The 21,243-nt window shown below is 36.0% G+C and overlaps 2 protein-coding genes and 1 long non-coding RNA gene across 4 annotated transcripts in view; all 3 read right to left on the bottom strand.

The window, feature by feature from the left end:
* LOC138180785 (uncharacterized) overlaps positions 1-21,243 on the bottom strand; it is a 212,891-nt gene that overhangs the window by 23,047 nt on the left and 168,601 nt on the right. The window contains exon 1 of one of the 2 annotated variants that reach the window (XM_069114972.1): positions 3,180-3,246. The exons of the other annotated variant lie outside the window; for it this stretch is intronic. The gene's annotated coding sequence lies outside the window, so the exon portion shown is untranslated. Of the gene's footprint in view, positions 1-3,179; positions 3,247-21,243 lie in introns of those variants that run through there. 2 annotated transcript variants of the gene reach the window in all.
* Positions 1-21,243, bottom strand: part of LOC138180796 (uncharacterized) — a 120,303-nt gene that overhangs the window by 49,678 nt on the left and 49,382 nt on the right. The window lies entirely within an intron of this gene.
* Positions 2,224-7,823, bottom strand: LOC138181235 (uncharacterized). The gene is given in 10 exon segments (XM_081833738.1): positions 2,224-2,681; positions 3,206-3,350; positions 3,647-3,715; positions 3,821-3,886; positions 3,954-4,073; positions 4,179-4,247; positions 4,325-4,393; positions 4,788-5,027; positions 5,149-5,205; positions 6,123-7,823. Coding segments are annotated over 10 exon segments (2,820 nt in total). The 3' UTR covers positions 2,224-2,397.

Below are 21,243 nucleotides of genomic sequence, written 5' to 3'. Positions count from 1 at the left end.
ACCCTGATTTTTTAATATACCGAAACAAAACGATCGATTATCGGAACGTCGATTGATGGAAACTTTGTAAACAGTTACGTTTGACAACAAAATGTTTTATAATACTCGGATGTCTCTTTTTACAGCGACATAAGGCAATGAAAAGAACGATTGCCGGATTCCACGTACATACAGCTTTTAAAAAACCGCGAAACCTTTCATTAAAATTGAGAATGAAACGATGAAATGCAACCATCTCGTGAATCATTTAATTAAACGGGTACCGTAGGTGGTGAGAGCAAATTTATAGGTTACCCTGTCCTTTTCAGGAGAAACAACAACCGTTACGTCATGTGTGAAACCACATCTGTCTTGTTCGAGAATGCAACGCCCAAATACGCTCAATCCCCTTTCCGAGCCACGTAATCCGCTATCTCATTACACGTCATGCACTTCCACGTGTTCGTGGAATAAGTTGGTTGGTGGACTTTTGTGGCAAAAGTATATATTTTATATATAAAAGAGATGATCGAATAAAGCTTTCCTGTTAGAAATATTAAGAAACATATTTCCAAATATCTATAACCCTGAATAAATATATTTTATATATACATATTGTTTGTATACATAGAAATATATTAAGAAACAAATACACATCATCGATGCATGTTATTAATGAACGTCATTTTAATGACTTGTATTCGGATATTATAGAATTCCTTTGTCCCAGTTTCATACGACGCAGGTGACGAAACCACCATTTTGCAATGTTTTAATAAACCTGCTAATTATCGAGCTGTTGCCTTATCACGATAACCCAATTTTTTTTAGTAATAAGGTGGCAAATATAGATCGTGCAACAACTACGTACAAGCACAGGAATAGTTAAAAAAATCGCTTACAAATAAGTGAATAAGATAAGTTTTATCGACATTATCGTATTTAATTTACCAACTAATATCAATACTAGTAAGATTAACATGTTAGAAGTTATAATTATAATTAATAGTAAAATAAATAAATGAAAAAAATAGTGAAATTTTGCTCGTTTTGTTCCTAAACTTGTTATTGCTATGCAGAGGTATTTATTAATCATTACTATTAACAGTGTAATGGAATGACAAATGAAGTTCAGTGTAGAAGATAATTTATATCTCTTTATCCTCAGTTTCCTGCATTTCTGAGTTACAAATGCTTTAAACATTTTATGGAAAATATATACAAATGCGTTACGTATGATAACATTTAAGATGTGAAATTTATGGTTAATATATTTTACTATTTTCTACTTTCCCTCAAGTCACACTGTTATACCATGATTAGCTTCTCAAAACTTTAAACATTTTGATTCTTTTTATATGTGCAATGATTTCGTGGAAAAGTTTGCAAAATATCGTCGTTATTGAAATATGCAAATGCATAATACGAAGGTTCTAGTACCGACAGTAGAGTTTAACATAGACAGGAAAACAAAGTTTAAAATATAATAATTATATATGTTCGATTGAAATAGAATGGCTTCAAATTAGGTCGAATCGAAAGTATCAGATCGATGACGTATTTTGCATCCTTGGATTATCACGAGCTCGAAATTAGTAATTAGCTTGTATCTATATACAATATCAGTTGCACGATCATTACCGCAATTATGCTAAATTCTTTAATAATGAAGCAATTAACAATCTTTTGTTGCTCGATTCTGCGACTTCCTGCAACTCTGTATGTGAATGACGGTTAATCAATTTCACGCTTAAGTTTCGCGATATTAGACAAAATCAAAAGGCAGACGGAGCGCGAAAGAACTCACTTTTATTTCTCACATATTGCACAAAAAATGATAATACGTAATATTCTACCCAGTAAAGGAACAAACTGTAGGAAACAGCTTGCTGATGGATAAATCAGCATTTCTAAACTAATTACGTATATCTTGAAGATACGTGTAACTTGTTTGAACGTTCCCAAGGCAATTTCTATCGACGTTCGACTTTCTCTTTCATTCAACCCTTCCAAAGGGACAAATTAAATTTGAAAAAAATAAGAATCTCAATATATATATATAAGATATTGAATAATAAAATATAATAAAATATAAAATATAGATATATTAATAATAAAGTACAAGATACAAAACATATAAAATAAAATTTATCATTTTCTACATACTATAGCAACGTATATTATATCGTTTCACGTTGTTCATGTACATAACTTTAATTAATATGAAAGGTAATTCCCATCATCCATGAATGTCTTAAACTTCTCGTAAAACCACATCAACTTAGAATTCTATCCATTCATCCACGAGTACTTCTACTTACAGACATTTCGGTAACCTGTTATTTCTTCGGCATAATCGCGATAGAAAATTACTACTTCGACAAGTAAGAGCGCCATAAAGATAATATGTATTATCATCTATAGTCTTATTAATCGTTGTGGTTTACTAGTAGTTATGCTAATAGTCTCGCTAAGAGGAACCGATGTACTGGATGGCGTGCCATATTTAGGGGGTGGGGCCGGACCGTAAGGTGCCGATACCGGTTCATTCGAGCTGTTCGACGAGGCGCCTAAAATAGTCGTAATAGCGTTCACTAACGAAGCAACCACTTTTAATATCGCGTTAAAGATGTCTTTGATCGATGAGCCGAGCGGATCAAGTGAGTTTGATGATGGTTTAGGCTGAAAAGTTCAGAAGCTCAGTCACAGAAAGCTAATAAGTATATTGCGGATGTTTATGCATTTATGGAAAATTTAACCCATTAATCGACTGTCGTCGTAAGATGAAACGCCATTGGAATTAAGTTTGAGATATGGCAATCGCTTATTAACGACTTCATTTAACATCGTATTTAGCTTTGTGACTTTTTACGTTTGGAGGCAACGGTTTAGAAAAATGTGCTTAGAGGGTTAAACGTCGTAAGGTGCACATGATGTACGTAATATAGAAAAATATATAAAACATTAAAACATAAATGTACATTTTCACATATTTCCTAAAATATTAGGACACATAAAATCGAGTTCTCGTTACGATAAATAAAAGATCAAATGAGGTTATTTGTCTTTGTAAAAATGTGAGTCTTCATAAACATCCACAGTCTACTAATAAAATCTAATGTTTCTGACTCTGGGTTACAGGAGACAAGCGTAATGTACTGGCGAATAAGAAAAAAATGAAAGAATAAAGGAAAACTTACATAACCGTATGGACGGGGAGGACCATGGTCAGCACCATAGCTAGTGGGAGCTCCATAAGTGTCCTTGGCACCATTGGAACCACTGGAACCTGCACTGGTGCCTGCTATAGTTCCAGCGACCACCGCTTTCACGAGACTCATTAAATCTGATTTACCACCAGCTCCTGAATTCTGTAAAAAATCCAACAACCAAAGGACAGTTAACGGGTGTTCGTTGATTATTGTCAATTATCTTTAAATTAAACTTTTAAATTAAAATTGTATAATGGTCCATTACATCGATAAGATGCGAAAGCTTTTCGTTTAATATCTTTAGGTTGTCAGTTTTAGTGTTAAAAGGTTTGCAATTATTTCCAAAAACTATCGAGAGGCAGTACACGATGGTATACATGAGACTGGTTTAGTAGTGAAACGGTCGATTTATTAGAGAAGAACAAATTGTTGTTAACAGAAAAGTCAATGCGTACTTTGCTAAGACTAGAGACAACTCCGGCGATTAGGTTTGAGAGCACCGTCATCTTTCCAGGTCCAACCGGCTAGAAATAAATGGATATTTTATAAAATCAATATATTATTACTAAGAAACATTATATGATAGTAATAATAATGAAAAATATCGTAAATAAATAATATATATATACTTCGAGCAAGGGACCCAATGAAGCCTTAATCAGATCACCAAAACTCGATCCACCTTGACCTGGAGCCTAAAATTCACTTCAATTTGCCTTCTAATACGAAGAAACAAACATTTCCAAAAATTATTATATTTACGTTACTGATTTGACGACTCAATGGTACAGCCAATGGACCAATAATGGGCCCGATTAGCGGTGCAACTAATTGAAGAAGCGGTGTCAAAATCGCAGCCGAATCTCTTTCGCCATTCTTACCCTGAAACAAGCTTTATTTTTTACCTAACCTTACCTGCACTCTTAGTATTCCTTCTTATCCATTCCGTTTCTCTGCGAAAAATTCTACAGAAACTTAATAACTCACTCTACTAAGTTGCAACAAGATTGGAAGCAACAGTGCTGGGATATCGCTTCCTCCTGCTTCACCATCTCCCTAAAAGCGCAAGATGATGTTTTTTTTTTTTTTTTAAATAAACGAAGTATTTCGAGATGATTCATTAGAGTTCTTACGTCCGACAGGTCTTGAAGTATTGGAATTCCTACTTCGAGTAAATCGGCAATATCAGCGTCGGAGTCAGGCTGAAAAAATGAACAGATGTAGGATCCATGATAAATCCGATAATATTCATACAATTAGATCATCCAATAAGTTTGTATTGTTTATTTCCTTGTTATATATAGAAGCTTCATACTAATCTATCCAGCTTTTATATTATTCCCTCTTTCTTTAGATACCTTGGCTCTAATTTCTCATTAGGTACAAATCAAAATGTATATTATTCATTCATCTTTCCTTCCAAATGCCTTCCGTAGATTAAATTCGATCGTATAAAATTATTCAATTCGATTATTTATTATTTTCTGTTCTTAAAAGACATGGCGAAAAATATGAACATGGTACGAACTTATTAAACAACCTAATATGTTTAACGTTTTGTATTAATAATTTCGAAATCTTCGTCAAAGTTCTTACGTCGCTAAGATCTTCCAAGGCTGGTGCGACAAGCATAAGTAAATCGATGATAGTTTGTATGGGACCACCTTCATCGTCGTCGTCATAGTCTTCATCTGACTCGCTTTGGTCAGAACTCTCTTTAGAGCCATTCTTGTTATCATTTTCTTCATCGGATTCGATACCATCGTTATCTTGGCTGCTGTTTTCTTTACTTTCGTTACCTTCTTTCCCACCATCGTCTTCTTTGTTATCATCGTCCTCGTTGCTGCCATTATCATCTTTGCTTCCATTGTCATCGTCATCGTCCTATCGATTAAAAGTTCTCGTAATAATAATATTTCGCGATGTGCTACACCATAGAAAATGAAATCGAACGTACCTCAACTTGTTGCGCCAAAGACGTCTGATTACGTCTTCCTTTCTGTTTGAGCGCAGACTGAAATAAACGAATCGACTTCAATAAAGTTCCGTTGATGCGTGTTCGTTGTTGTTTTCGAATAACACCGGCAACGTTGAGAACGCAAGGGGATTCGAAGAAATTCTGTGATGTCACACGCGAGTTTGCACAACGATCTCTTGTTCGATAAATCCGAAGAAAATTAGACCAAAGAGAAACAAATATTTCTGCTGATTAGGTATATAAATAAATCGTTAATTAGTTCATGATTTAAAGACAGATGATGAGGCGTGATGAATGGAAAAAATTATTTTGCAGAAAATCAAAAACGCACATATACCTCGTGGACTGTATGAAATCTATAAGTCGATTTCTCGTTAAACATGATACATTCATTTTCGTAATTCTTTTTCAAGTCATAAGTTGTATATACGTGTTACATAATTATTTGTGTTATGTAACACCAACTTTCGATTTTATTTGCTTACCCATGAAGCCTCAAAAAAATCCACATTATTTCGTTGATACTCATAGTAAACAAGGCACATTGAGTAATTAACGCATCCAATTAAATTATCTACGCCACACCTGTCAAACCTCTTACATCGTCTCCAACGAATGCAACCTTATTAATTCACACTTTTCTTTTATACAGTGTCAATTTATGCACACTTTTCACCCGCCTACTTCTAATAACTTTGAAGTTATACGGTTCTTGCTTTCTCATTTCTTCGCAAAGATAAAAATATATCTTTACCGTTTGTTCTCCTTTTACAACTACAAAGCTAGTGAACGCTGAAAGCCCACAACGTTAAAGCGTGAACAATTCAAACAATCGAACTAACAGAAACGCACATTCTGCTTCTATATTGAGAATTTTCACTTGTGACGTTTACATTATGTGCCATATCAACTGGTCAAATATGTACGATACTTATACTCATCACTGAACTTACCGGTGGCTTCTGAGTAGAATAAAGTTGAGTTCTCTGAGACTGCGGAACCCTTTGACGCACTGGAACCCTCTGCGTAGTCGATGACGTCTGTTGATTCAACGGAGGCGGCGTAAGATTCGTCGACGGAGTATTATTTCTTCTGATCGCGACTATCGTCTTCAACAACTGACTAATCGGTGATGATTGACGCTTTCCTTCAGATTTTTGTTTCTTCGACTTGTCCTTCTTCGCGCTGTCCTTCTTCTTCTCTTGCTTCTTCCGCTCCTCCTTTTTAGAATTGTTCGTTGTTTCGTTTACTTGAATGCTATCATCGAATACAACGTTGATTTGTCCAGATTCGTTGGTCACAGTGTAATTGGTATCAAAATACGGTGGAAATTGATCAAGAGGATCTCTAGTTGGTATCGTGAAATATTTGCCACCCTCGTTCTTCAACGTGGTCGTTTGTACAGGTTCTTCGTGGGTAAACGTAATCACCGCTTCGAAAGGAACTTTGAACAGCGGTTTTACGGAACTTATGTTCCTCTGTTGAGATAGAAAATCAACGCCTTTCAATGGTATTTCATCGTTGAAAACCAGAGGACTCCGCGTGGTGAATGTGATCTCATCCGCGACACCCTGGTTACTGGAAACGTTCCTCTCGACTCCGTCGAAAAAGTATCTAGTAACAAAAGGATCGTTTGGGAACTTGATGTTGTCACTAGTCATGGTCACAGGTAGATAAGTCCTCGCAGGAGGCGAAACTACGTTTGTATTTCGAACGACATCAGTAGGTCTCACGTCGATGCCAATAGCTGGTCCAAAGTCAGGAAATTGAGGAACAAACAGCTGTCGATCCGCTGATTTCAATAAATTCGTCGTGTCGAAGGCATCTTTGATGGTTGGCTCTTTGAATCTCGATCTTGGAATATTTATATTCGCTGTGATCTCTAGTGGACTTGGAACAGTGGTATCGGTGATCGCGAAGCTGTTAAATGTTGGTTGAAGTTGTCGATTGTTGTTAAATAAACTCTTCGTAGTCGCTCCGTTGATCGTAAACGATGGCAACTGTGCAGTAGCGTACACCTTATCGTTCGATAACTGAAGGTTTCCATTTCTTTGAGGGCCTCTAACGTTTTCAGGTTGTCTACGATTCTCTAAAACTCTAACATTTTCAGGTTGTCTATCGCTTTCCAGAAGTCTACCATTCTCTACAATTCTTATGTTTTCCGTGTGTCTACCGTTTTCCAGAATTCTAACAGCTGCTGGAATTTTCGTTTTCTCAAAGTTCTCAGCGTATCTCGTGTTCTCGAAGCTCTTTGTGTTCGCATAATGTCGGATACCATTGACAGGTTTGATGTTATCAAAATTTTGCAACGCCAAATTTCTACCGCTGTTCTGCGGTCTTACGTTCTCGAAACCTTTGCTGTTATCGAAACCTCTGTTGCTCTCTGCAGCTTTGACATTTCCAGTAGGTTTCGACTGTGACTCTTTCACAGTAGTCAGAGTGATATTTATTCGAGACGCCATTAGACCCATAACGTATCTGGCCCATGCTACCAAGTCGTCCTTGGTCGCAATTTTCAGCGGTAACTGAATCTCCAGAATTTTTGGCACAGCGGAGAACCCGTTTCTCGCGTCGTTCGAAGCGTCTTCTGGCAAACGTTTCGACAACGGTGCGGCCATTGAAATCACCAGGTTTGTCGCTATAAGCGCGAGCATCGTATAGGACCCTGGTATTCTTCTCGATAACAGGAAAAACATCGTTATTAATCTTCTTTACGAGACAATTTATCGAACGATAAGGTATTAAATATATTTAACAACACTGATACTCAATCGTTATTCAACGTCCACGCGAATTCATAGAACAAAAATCGACACCTGGACGTCATTTCTGCGCAACAGGCGTACCTTCCATTTGACACAGAATCTATCGTTGCTTGATAAAATCGACAACGTATTCCCACTAGGTATTGCACATGTCGATCGTAACCGTTATCGGGCAAAGGGAAATTCGACGTAGAATCGCGACGTGAAAACTGATCGGAGACATGGAAAAGTGGATGTTTTATAGCGGGATGAGTAATTGGTCGCCCCTTTCCTTGCTGATCGTGGAAGCGTGCACTTTTTCCGTGCGCCGATCGGTATATTGGCATTTCTAATGATAGTGTACAACGCCGCGGCGAGTGCACTCACTTCCGTCGTTGCATTCGCAATTACGGGGGTGCAATTCCTCGTAGGAGGCGCGGTGCACGCAAAGTGCGGCCGACGACAGGCTTTCGCAACGCACGGGAACCGCCTAATCCGAAAAACGTGTGTAATGGATTCGAAGTGTACAATTGGGACGTCGATTTACTAATATAGCATCTTTATCTCTTAATGGGTACTTCATGAAATCTCCAAGTCTGTACTTTATGGATGGTATGTCCTTTGTTTCTTTTGTCTTCGAAGTGATTGCGAAAAGAAGCGGAGAATCTTGAAAAAATTCGTGTTTACGGTAGTCCATTTTACATGCTGACTTCGGACAGGTGAAATGTTATGGAAGAATGCAGTAGGAGAATACGTAAGGATTATGCGAGATCGTGTATGGAAGTAGTTTGACAGTTTATGATGGTCACTAAGTTCAGATGCTCGCTTATCTTCCATGGTAGAATTATATCGATATTTATAATCATTTTTCTCTTATCGCCTGTAAAAGTTGGAATTATCACGATGAAATTTGTTATTTTTGTTCCTATCATCTTGTCGACATACGCTTCTTTCTTCTTTCTTTTGCAGTAACCATAGTAACCATATTTGCGTAGATTGAAACTGTTCTCGACTTTTCTGTTTTAAACGAATACAACAAAGCGAATTGCAAAAGTTAAACAAATTGACAATGAAACCTTACAATTGGCAACTTGTAGTTGGCCGTGAACGTGATGTTGAAGTATTAGAAGGTGGCAACAATGACCTTAGCATTAGGAGAATAAACTGCCACTGCGTTCATTAACAGTTTTCAGTATAAACAAAACAAGGACAAGTTTAACTCTATCCCACGTTGATGAAAGTTACCACGCTGGTTCGTGCATATTAAGTTAATCGCACTCCCGCGCCGCCGTCTGAAATTGATCTAAGATTTTGCTCGAGTCACATTGACCTATACTTTCAGTTTCTTTCCAAAGTGCTTCTATCGTCGTAACTTTGATGAATTCGTGATAAAACGTTATCTACATCGATCTTAAATGCCTAATGAACTATATCCTTATATAAGCGTAGAATGGTTCATTGGGTGTTCGATATATGAACTTCTCGAAAGAGAAATTCACCAGCTCAATTTAAAGGAGTATATTTCTTAATTTTATTACCATTCACGGATACGTGATTAGCAAATTAAATTGAATTATTAAACGACTGAAAACGTGAATAGGAATAAAGAAGGGAAGCATAACAAAGATTAGTTTCATTTATTCAATATTATAACGAATTCTTCACATTTCCGCACCTTAAAATATTCCATAAACATTATAATCCATAAACATTCGCAACGTAGTGATCTAGCTTCATAAAAATCTTCATAAAAACTGTTTTCGTAAGCTTATCTATTCCAAGATATTTATGGCATAAATAACCGCGAATGCCAAGATAAATATTAAAAAAATAATGTCTGCAACATCTTCAGCTTTCTCTATTTTTCTATTTATAGAGTTGATCAACATGAGTTCCGAGCATATCGCATAAAAATACAGTACAAATATCATGAAGTATTCAGCAAGCTGCCTCCTGAAACACGTAAAAAAGAGACGAAAAGAAAAAAAGGACGATATACGTGACATGAGAAAGTCAACGATGATTCTACAGTCGATAAAATTGTAAATGATTAAAGCCAGTCAACGAACTGTAAACTCCACTACGTTATCACGCTGATTATCAGCGATTAAATAGATATAGCGACGTATCGTGGTGTCTGGGCTCTGTCTCACAACTAGCACCGTTAGATCGGTTTACTGACCAGCCTCAAGAGTTTATATCGTGTCACGATCAAATGACGGCTGGACGCCTTTTATAATCCTTTGAAGGTCGATTTCGTTGTTCGATAGAATTTCAATACCCTCGACGATTTGCGATTCCATCATCAATCTTTATCTTTCATCCGCGTGTTAGGAAAAGATAGAGTCGGGATCATTCTTGTTTATGCAACGATCGCCTTACATCACCTTCCAATTATTCGCGTCACTTGTTCAGCTTCCGTTCCGTTGGCAATCGGTGAACGTTTATAAATTAATGTCAAAATTTTGTTCAAGCTTGAGTTTAATTTTAAAAGCACGTCTAGATGTTTAAATGCGAAACTGTGAATTGACTATAAGTTTGTTAAAGATCATTTACAAAAGTGAAAATGTTAAGACGTTGCTGAAACTAAAAATGTAAGCTGTGAATCGATTATAAGTTTCTTAATGATCGTCTATAAAAATTAGAAAGTTCTTAATACGATACAACTGTCCTCAACGACTTATCGATTCAGTTACGTTTGTTCGTAAAATTCCACGTGTCGATCGGAACACGTGGCTTTACAGATATATGTAGATGTAGGAGGACAGAAAGAGGTTGTCTCTCTCATGAATGTATGCATAAAGAATATTTATTTGACATCGGCAATTTGTAATCCTTCTTCTTCCTTTGCGAAATCTGCCACAAATATTGCTTAGTTTCTTAATTTAAAAGTTTAAAGTTACATTTTCGAACAGATTTACGCGAAAGCCGTTTTTTTCCAACTCACATTTCTACATATCGTAATTAAGTATTAAGTTGTCCGGAAAGTGTCTTTCTTTCGCACACATGTTTTTTTACAACAGTGCACCTTCGTACAAACGTGAAACCAAGTCTGTGAAATGTCGCGGTGTAATTCGACAAAATAATATAAAACAAAAAACGTTGTGCATTTATTATTTCCCTATAAAACGAAAGAAACTTTTCGGACAAGCTAATATAAAGCATCACGACACGCCACAAATGGAACTATCCTTTCTATGCCGAGCCAATTTCACACATATTAATACGAATTATTGTTTTTATACTTTCTATTCTATGAGCACATCCAACGTTCTTTATCGATTGCTTTTTACGTGCAAGATTCTACTCCGCGAGATCTTGTAATTTTCTACCTTCTAATCGATTTCAGGTAAACTTAATAACATCTCTGACGTAACCAGAGAAACTTACAAGGGATAAAAAGGAAGTAGAAGGGTCAGTTAACACTTTGACTGCCACTGTGGTGATCGGAGCGCTTGAACTTCTTACAATAGTAAAAACTGTATGAAAATTGACAGTTAAGGCATTTCGAATATAACCGACAAACAGAAGATACTTTGAAATAAAAAGTGCCCCATTGAACAATTAAACATTTTTATTAGAATATCAATAAAAAAAAAAAAAAAAAAATGAGAACAAATCTTGCATCTAACGGTTTACTGTATTTGCATCCATATTTTTGAGGAGTAATCTACGAGTATTATTATAAACACAGCTTAGAAAATAATCGTAAATTCTGCTTTATAATCATATAATTGAAGTTAGAACTGTGCACATGCCTTATTATTCTTTACTAATATCTTCTACACGTTTCAACAATATATACCGCACGTTTTGCTTACGTCGAAATAACGAATGCGAATGGTTTGTTGAAATAAACGAAGCCTCGTTATAATATGTCGCTATCAACTGTTACCAAGGCGCCACGGTGTTTACCCGTGATCACCAATAAGATAAACGGCCCATTGGATAAGAATGTTGTCTTACATCATCAATTTATTATTATTTTGCCATTATATGTTTTGAATAACAAAAATACTCTCGTGGCGTCCTCGGCGAAACATGTGATTTCGCACAAGTGTGATTGGCAGTCAAAGTGTTATCATAGTTATAATACGATTTTTTAGATATTCGAAGAAGATCGTCTAAGTTTCGTGCTTTCAATCTCGAACTTCACGTGTTTCTCCCGTGTCATTCGGTCAAAGTAGCAGGAAACCGAATGCCTTTCACTTTTTCCCTTCTGCAACGTTATGAAATCCTGCGAAATCTCGCAGAAAAACGAAATTAATTAGGTTTCCCTTTTAAAAACCTATCGACGATACTATATTTGAAAATTACGCGCCGTATCGTCCACCTAAACGAATTCATTTGTCAGGGACAAAGAGAAAAAGCGAAATGAAATTCAATATGCAAGCTAACAATTGAACGAACGATCAACGAGTAACAATGTCTTTTCTTTCCTGGTACTAATTGCACAGGAGCAAACGACATCGCAACCATGTAACCACGACAATAATTAGATGTAGCTTTCACGATCGGCGAATCATCCTGTTAACATTTAATAAATATATTTTTAAACGTGGACGCGCTTCAACAAGCACACACGCACGCACATACACACGGAGCAAAAAGAAAAAATTGAAACGCGCGACTACTTTCTATAGTTTCTACTGCTCGAATCGATGTCTCTATCAGATTTTATCAGGACGCCTGTAAACATCGTGTTTAACTTATTCAAGTTTGTATTATTATTATTATTATTATTATTATTATTATTATTATTATTATTATTATTATCCATGAAGCTTGTGTTATTACTAACACAAACAACGCGCAATTCGATATCACGATACTAAATTGATTCGCGATACGAAAAGAGAGCAAGCGTCTGTTTATAATAATATCTGCAATTGTAAGTCAGAAAATTAATTAAAACGTACTTGTTATATCTTTTCCTCGAGTGATTTTCACGTAACGGTAAAGTTACAAAAACGCGGGTAAAGACGATTCGTTGTTTGGATGCTGGCAAAGATAAAGAACGTTGGTACTTTACGCAAGAAAGTGCAATAATCTATAGTACGAATATTCTGGAACGCGTCGCGCCCAAACCAAATAAAAAGCAGTAAGATCGTGGCAAAAACTGGTTGCTTTAGAATTCATGGAAACTTATCAGTTGCTAGGCTGACAATTATATATACCACATACTGGCTACTTTTCATTCGACCGATATTCAGACTAATAACCTATGGATCAGTCGAGCAAAATATACTGCGCAGTTGTCGTTAAATAATTATCGTTGTTGTTAATTTTAAAATACATTGCGAAATTGTTCTGTCGCCGGGGAGCTGCGCCACGGCCCGGTTCATCCGTTTGCGTCATACAACGCGTTGAAATCTTCACGAGGTCAAATATCCGGATTCGTCGAAACACGATTTCGTCAAGGGTTGTTATCAGTGAAAGGGTAGCAAAGGTGTCTCCGTCTAGCGATCGTGCATGGAAACGATAATAATCGAGAAGTCTAACGATCGATTCACCGTCTTCCTCTTACTGTCGGTAAAATCGCAATTGATCATCGAGGATCGAGAGATGTTTTATCCAATGTATATAAACTTGGTTCACTAACGAATAGGTTCCTCTTTAAAAGTGAGAAAGCTTGTGAAACGTCATTTTGTTAACAAAAGAAAACTTGAGTGTCAAGCTACAAGCATGCACGGTGACAGGTATAATTAGTTTCACTTAGTAATAAATAAAACGCTACATAATTTACATAAAGGCAGAGCAAGTGACGGTCTTGTAATAGGAAATTCCGGTTATAGCCACGATGGAAAACGATTCCGAGTTTACCGGTCCGGTTTCATGCAATTCGCGCGACAACGAAGGTTAGCAACATTCACGGTGCGACCAGTTTCTGTCGTCTGTTGATCTGCTCTGCAGTCTATCGGTGCTGAATGTTTCGCCTAACGTTCGTTGCAAAACCGATAATTGTCATAGAGCTACAAGGCGACTAGCGGTTTTCTTATCGTCGTATGTTCCGTCCACTTTTCGAGTTTTTGCCACTGAATAATTACACGCGATTAGCAAAATTTTCTACCGCGCAACAGCAAAAAGATGTCTGGCGCTTTCGTTTCGTGCGCAGAAAAATTTTCATACGTCTCGAATGAAAAACTTAGTTTTTTGTTCGATATTCTGCAGTTCTTGAAAGTCAATGGCTAATTTGTATGGTCATTTATCGCGTACTTGCAAAACTCTTATTGATAGCAATGTAACTCTTATTATTATTATTCTAGAAAACTTACAATAGAATCTACGAACCAAATTACGAAAAATATAGGTTATGTTTGCGCTACCTGTTATGGGGTGTTTACACCTAGCGAATATTCATGCGTTCCCCGCTCTGATGAAACGAACGGATATACGTTCGCACTTTCGTTTTTTAATTTTACTAAAATGACGAGCGAACAAGCATATGTTCGCTTAGCGTAAACGTATCATTATAAGACAAAATTAATGAACGTAAATTGGACGAGTGAGCCATTTAGGATCAACATAGATGAATAAGCTTTCTAGCGCAATGTTTCACACGCGTCTTAACAATAAATTAGATCATATGGGTTATATTTTCTTTTTACATGAATTTGGATGTAACACGGTTTACAAAAAAAAGTGCAATTCTCTTTTCATATGGTTTCATTTGATCTACCGTATTTTCACTCTAATTTTGCTTTATGTTCTCCTTAGAATTTAATTGCCACCTATCGCCTATTTTGCTTATCTTCTGTATTCTCTATTTTATGGAAAAATGATAGAAAGTCTACTTTATTTGGAATAAAATGTCAACATTCAGTTCCGTGAACCAGCTTCAGGATGTTAAGTTACGTGGGAATTCCCCTTAATTGTTTCTTGAATATTGTATACGGTAATTGTTCGTGTTTGAAGCTACTATTTGACCGAACAAAAATGAAATCTTTAACGCGCGTAATTATGCATGTACATATAATTATCTTCAGGAACGTACAGAATAAAAAGTATATGTAAGTGAATATACATGAAATAGAGATCTAATGCCGAGGATTTTATATAATTTATTTCAACATGCATTACTATTTGTATAATGAATAGTCGTATCTATAACCAGTTCTCACATTTTCATATGCGTTTTACGCTCCTTCAATATGGTTTTTAGTACTATTTTATTCTGAATCTAACTTTTGTGTAAAAGCAGAAGCAGACGCGTTTTGTGTCCGGTGACGCTGCACGTCTATTGCAACACACACGAGAAAACAGCGCTCGTCTGCGTTGAATATTGCATTATAGATTCAATGCATAGACTCAATGATCTTTTTACTAGCTGACAATAATTTTTTTGTCATAATATACTTAGGCACAAAGCAGTGTAAAAAATCACGTAGAATAAAAATCAAAAAATGTCAACTGGTCGTCAAAGAAGTTTGTTTTAAATAAACTTTGAACGTGATCAAATCACGATTAGATAAGAACCCAAGCACTCTGATCCTTCTAACAAAATCGACCTCGCATTCTTCTAAATATTAAAATGTTCGATAATCGTAAAGCATCGTTGACTATCGAGGTCGATTTTCGACTAATGTTCGAGCAAACAATATAAAGAATTTGCAAGACTAAAAGTAACGAGCGGAGCAATGTTATTTATTTTTATCCAGAAAGGCGTGTGACCAGAGCGCGACGCTGTAGTTGCAAATTTTACGTTGCAAGAAAGATTTCGTGGAAATCTCTTTGCCGAAGTCCGCGTAATCGGGACCTCATGATTTTCTTTGAGGCGGTGCAACTGCAAATCAACCGTGTCTAACATCGCCTTTGCCTTTTGTTTTGCATTCTGCTTCTATGTAAATCCCGACATTCTTATTTACGTAACGCTCCAACGTTCTGATAATCGAGTTACCAGGAAATTACGCGAGAATTCGTCCTGTTCGAAAGTAAAAAAAAAAAAAAAGAAAAAAGCGCGTGTCATAAGATGAACGCCCTGTAGCAAAACCTTTCTTCCGTTTCTTTTTTCGACAGGGGACGGTTTAGTGAGATAAAAACCGTGTCACGTGATACTTTCACCGACCGGGATCCGTCTTCCGGCCCATGACATTTAAGAAGATCCCATGACGAATGGTAAAAAAAAATTGATCTACTGACAGTACCATTGGAATTGATATTAATAAAAATTTCCTTGAAATCTAAATTCCTTTGGAAGAAGCGTTTTGATATTAAATTTCTTTTTCTGACAAGTATTTGTTTCGATTTTAATATTCGATAGTAATAATTATTAAAGTTTTTGATAGATAATCTTCTAGTGATATTCAGATTTCTGTAATTTTGTATAATTATTCTGTTACTTACAAGGTGTATTCTGTACATGTATATTTTGATCAGTCAATTTGTCAATGTATATTTTGATATGTGAAAGAATCACTAGAGTATTTTCCACATAACAAGGAGAAGCGTTAAATAATTTTCCGTATTGATACATGCTGGATCCATAACAAAACTACAGCGTGAAACGTTCAACTTGTAAACATTAGTTTTATATAACGAGCTTGGGTATTATAGAGTTCCTAGAACGTTGTAATCGCGCGTGCCTGCCATGTTAGCAGTGAACTAATAACAGCTATAAAAATATTCTTAAATTTTCTAATAATTACTGGGACGCAAAGTAATAGACATCGTTAGCGCCGATAATAGTCTAACAACCGGTGTGTGTCATATTTTATTGCATTAACGATAGTACAATCTTCGTAAGCGATCGTTCGAGCCATAAATGAGTCATTCGGAAGCAACTTTCATTAATTCCGTAATTTAAAAAGAACATTGTTATATGTCTATTGTAATTAATGTCGCTAAATAAATGAATTAAAGGAAGTAGAAAAAAGTGATACAAACGTTGTTTTGTAAAATTCATCATAGAATTTATGCTTATCTATATCGTGTGATAAATACACACGTGCAAGTAATTTATTCGGTTTTTGAGGAATTGAACATTAATTATACGCCTTTTGAGAAATGTACAAAAAATAGAGTAGTATGGTTTGCCTTCTGAAATGTTCATTTGTCTATATTCGAACTTGCATCGTGAAACCTTTAGTTTCTCACCTACTTCCACCAGGTGCTAACAATTCTCAACTTTCCATTATTGGTCACAAATTTCTAAGAAGCAACTTTACGATATCATCTTCCAGCCAACTCGTGCTAACTAGCAAATTTCAATTTTCTTCATTAACATACGAGTATGTCTATGAATGATTAACTTGTATCTGAAGAAATCTAATTATGCATCTGACACTGCATCTATACATATCAGCTCTAAATTATCAATTTTCAAATGACATTCATTCAGTGCAATATCCTTCAACATCGTAAATGTTTTGTCGAGTCATCGAGAACGAGTCTAAAATTATCATACAATCGCAAACATAAGAAGTTTAGCAATGACGAATTGTGCTAAATCTAACCCTATAATCTGCGACGCATAAAAGTATGGGCAAAAAAGTGATTCAATCCAGTTTTGTAAGAACATATCGTAAGTAGTCCTTGGCCTGTTCGCGAGCATCTGAAGTAGAAACGAGGAATTTCTTACATTTCCCTGTTGCTCCATCTTCAAACCCTACATGCAATTACATGGAAAATACTCGCGACCCTTATTTTGAACATAAATGATTTATTAAGTGTTTGTGCTTTTGTTACGCGTTTCCTATCGTATGGAAAACGCATGAAAAATTCATTAGAAACGAAACTATTGCCGCTTGGCAAGGTTGCGACGTTTCAGCCCATCTCAAATCGACGAGACTCCTAGAATATTCGTGACAAGAATAACGAATGTCAAAGACTGTGTAATAAAACGAATGGACTTGGAACCTATGTGGAATACTGCAGCAGTCGTCTAAAATTTTTTTAGAAAAACTACGTGTCGTAAATGAACATCTAGAGCGAAGTTCCTTTTATAACTGAAACGTGGTATAGGTAATTACCATGTATTTTAATAAAAGATTGAGAACGATCGAAGATACCCTAAGAGATATCTCTCTATCGATAATATTTCTGAACAAGATATTATTTCAACTTATTACTTCATTTATTATTTTAATTTATTATTCCAGATCAAAATTGCTTAATCTCAGATGAATGAGAATGAATTCTTACACTGTAGCCTTTTTTAAATTTTGCTTGTAACATTTATGGTTCCTAGTTGTAATTTATTTTACTTAACATATGTTATGGTGATATCAAAGAAGAAAAAAAACCTGTTGTTTCTTACGGAATTACACGTGGAGCACGAACTGGAATTTCGTTTATTTTCAACGCTGGTTTCCTTAGCTAACCGGTAGCGGAATTAGTCAGGAACACGAGTCAAGTGCTATTCCAGGCCGGATCCTGGAAATCGTTACGTGACCAACCGTTGCCCGCGTTATAATATACGATTAAAAGTGGACAACCAAACGTGAGTTTCCGTGTCACTGAATTACATAAATCTATTAATTGCTCAAGGCACTATTGGGAATAAAGGAATCGGCGCATCCTTGAGTTACTTGTTTTTGTCTTGTTCTTATTAGTTTCAAGGAGGATTTCTAGTGGCTCTTGCATCCTCGTTCCTATTAATGGATAATTATTGAATTAATAACGAATCGATGGTAAAATCAATTATAGTTGATCAACTATCTAAAAAAAAAAAAAAAAGAAAAAGAAGAAAAATTACAATAAAGCGGTAACGTCCTCTATTTGGAGGTTTTGTGAGAACAAAAACGATCACGAGAATGTGGTTTAGCGCGCAAAGATCATAGTCAGATGAAAAGAATGATTATTCTAGTAAGAGATGAATGAAAGCGATATCAAATTGTGCATGAAAGTAGAAGTTGCATAACGTCGAAAGTTCTACCGGGGTTACTTTTGATAAAAGTCAAAGGGGCTATCAACGACGCGCCATTGAAGAAACATTTTGTTAGAACATGAGTAATTCATTATGCACCGACTTGAGTTAAAATACGAGTTGTAATTCTCGAAGTCTCTACTATTCTATCACTTTGCTACTGGAACTCGATTGTGAAAAGGTACTAAACGAAACACAGTGAAGCCAAGATTTTTGCATAGAAAGGAGAGTCACGACCCATTTTTAAATCGATTTCTCGTAATTGATAAGCGACTCGATTGGAACATGCCCAGTTTCGTCATCGAATAATGATCGTTCTTCCTCTCATTTCTGTCGTTTCGATCGCTGGCAAAATAATAAGCGGAAACGTCGTAACAGGACAAACTTCAACGGCGACGTGTACAATTCTCAGGAGCATAAGCCGTTCGCAATGTTTACAATGACAATGAACGCGAATTACGTTGAATTTCTATACGTGACTTTTTTCTATAAAATACAAACCCAAGACACATGCTTCTTGTTCAACAGATGTTTGCGTACAATCGTTGGCCAGATTATATTTATAACAAAGAGATACGAGTTAACTCCATTTAATATTAAGCGGAATTAATTTGCTTAATTAAACACGAGGTCGTGAAGGATACGGAAATGTTGAAGAGCTTTTATACGATCGAGTTCAAGATGGATGTTTTTAATTTCCTTTTTGACCTCGTGTTTAATTAGTTTTTTATTCCTTGATTCACTGAAACGCGTCTTTTCTCTCTCTCTCTCTCTCTCTCTCTCCCTCTCTCTCTTCCTATACAATATTATACCCGTATAGAAAACATTACCAAAATGTTTCGAAACGTTTGATAATGATCGTCGAGAAGAAAACGAAAAGTCACCCTTATCTTGATTAGTAGGAGCTGGCAGAATATAACATCGTGGTTTTTTTCTGTTAATATCGGAATACGTATACTGCAAACACGGTATAACATGGAATTAAATTGTCTCTAATATTGGGAAACATCTAAGGAATACAACTGGCGTAAGAGCAACTTTCGACATCGATTTCCAAATTTTTGACAGCTAACGACAAACACACAACGAGAGATTCCATTCCCTGAGCTCGATCGATCATGACCACTTTTTCGTTAAGGATTAGCGATGCGTATCTCGAGTTCCTTTTCTATTCGGCCCATTCCCAACAAAACGGAGATCAACGAATCGAGAAGCAATTTGCACAATTCTTTAATGTGTACAAATAATAAAACAGAACAAATAAATGTACAATACTGTGATAGTACGCAACGATAGGTGGAAAATTGAACACTAAAACTATCGAAATCACAGGTTTCAGATTGTCTCATTTTTCCGATTACCAAAAGATCAGTGCAAATGCTTTTGGCAAAATCAATGCTGACTTTCGTTAAAATGCAAATATAATTTTATATACTTATACATTTTAGTTGTTTGACTTTGATTAGGATTCTCCGTGTATACTACTCTATGTTTAGTACTGTATGTATATATCACAAATTGTTAGTTCTAATGATTTCATTCCAATTCTGTGAAATCGGAGGTAACTCTAGTCGACCAAACAATCGGGCAACAATCTGGAACGACAATTTCGCAGTTGCGTACTGCTACACAGATCAACCAAATCTATCTGAAATCTTAATAGGATTTTCACTGGATGCGACGTGCAACAAGGTCGGTGAAACAAGAGAATGAAACTGGAAACGGAGAACTTCCATAGAAAAAGCCATGAATACCAGGTACCGTGATAAATCCGATTTACCTGCGATAATTTCAGTTATACATTCGTTGCCGAATAATTGCTGGAAAGTTTCTTTTGGTCGTGTAATTAAGTGCCATGGAACAATTGCATCGGTGTGCGATTCACACGGGTACAACGATAATATAATAGGACGTGTCTGACCACGCACGGGCCGAATTTACTGAGAATCCTTGAACTAAATTACGGCTGCATTCTTCAATTAAAGCACAGCAATCGTATTTAATGTTTTCCTCTATTTTACGTATGCGGATTTAGAAAGTAAACTGTATAAACATGAAATTAATATTTCGATGTAGAACGAAGTTGAAACTGTTGCCATTTGCGGAATGAATAATAAATAACTATGACAAAAGTTTCTATGATTCAGATATACTCTCGTGTCGAGTCTTTATATAAGTTTTCGTAAAAGCAGTGCCTAACGCAGAGGGGATGAGACAAAGAAGAACCAGTTTTATAATCAAAGATAAAAATGCAAACAAAAACGGATCTTTCGATTTTATACATTTATATTTATTTGGGAATAAAAACGAATCTTGTGTTTCTCGTGATATAATTGGCGAATGCTTCGTGTAAAAAGATTCGGAGCCTTCGTTAACCGTAATCGAACCTGAACAATCAATTTCATCGTGAAAATATTTTAAACACCGATTGTTATAACACTTGCTTCTTAACAAAGAGAGATTTAA

The sequence above is a fragment of the Bombus flavifrons genome, chromosome 6, assembly GCF_040668555.2.
Source record: "Bombus flavifrons isolate JBK064 chromosome 6, iyBomFlav1_principal, whole genome shotgun sequence".
In the NCBI taxonomy this organism is placed as follows: domain Eukaryota; kingdom Metazoa; phylum Arthropoda; class Insecta; order Hymenoptera; family Apidae; genus Bombus; species Bombus flavifrons.
This window is presented reverse-complemented; position numbering and strand designations above follow the sequence as displayed.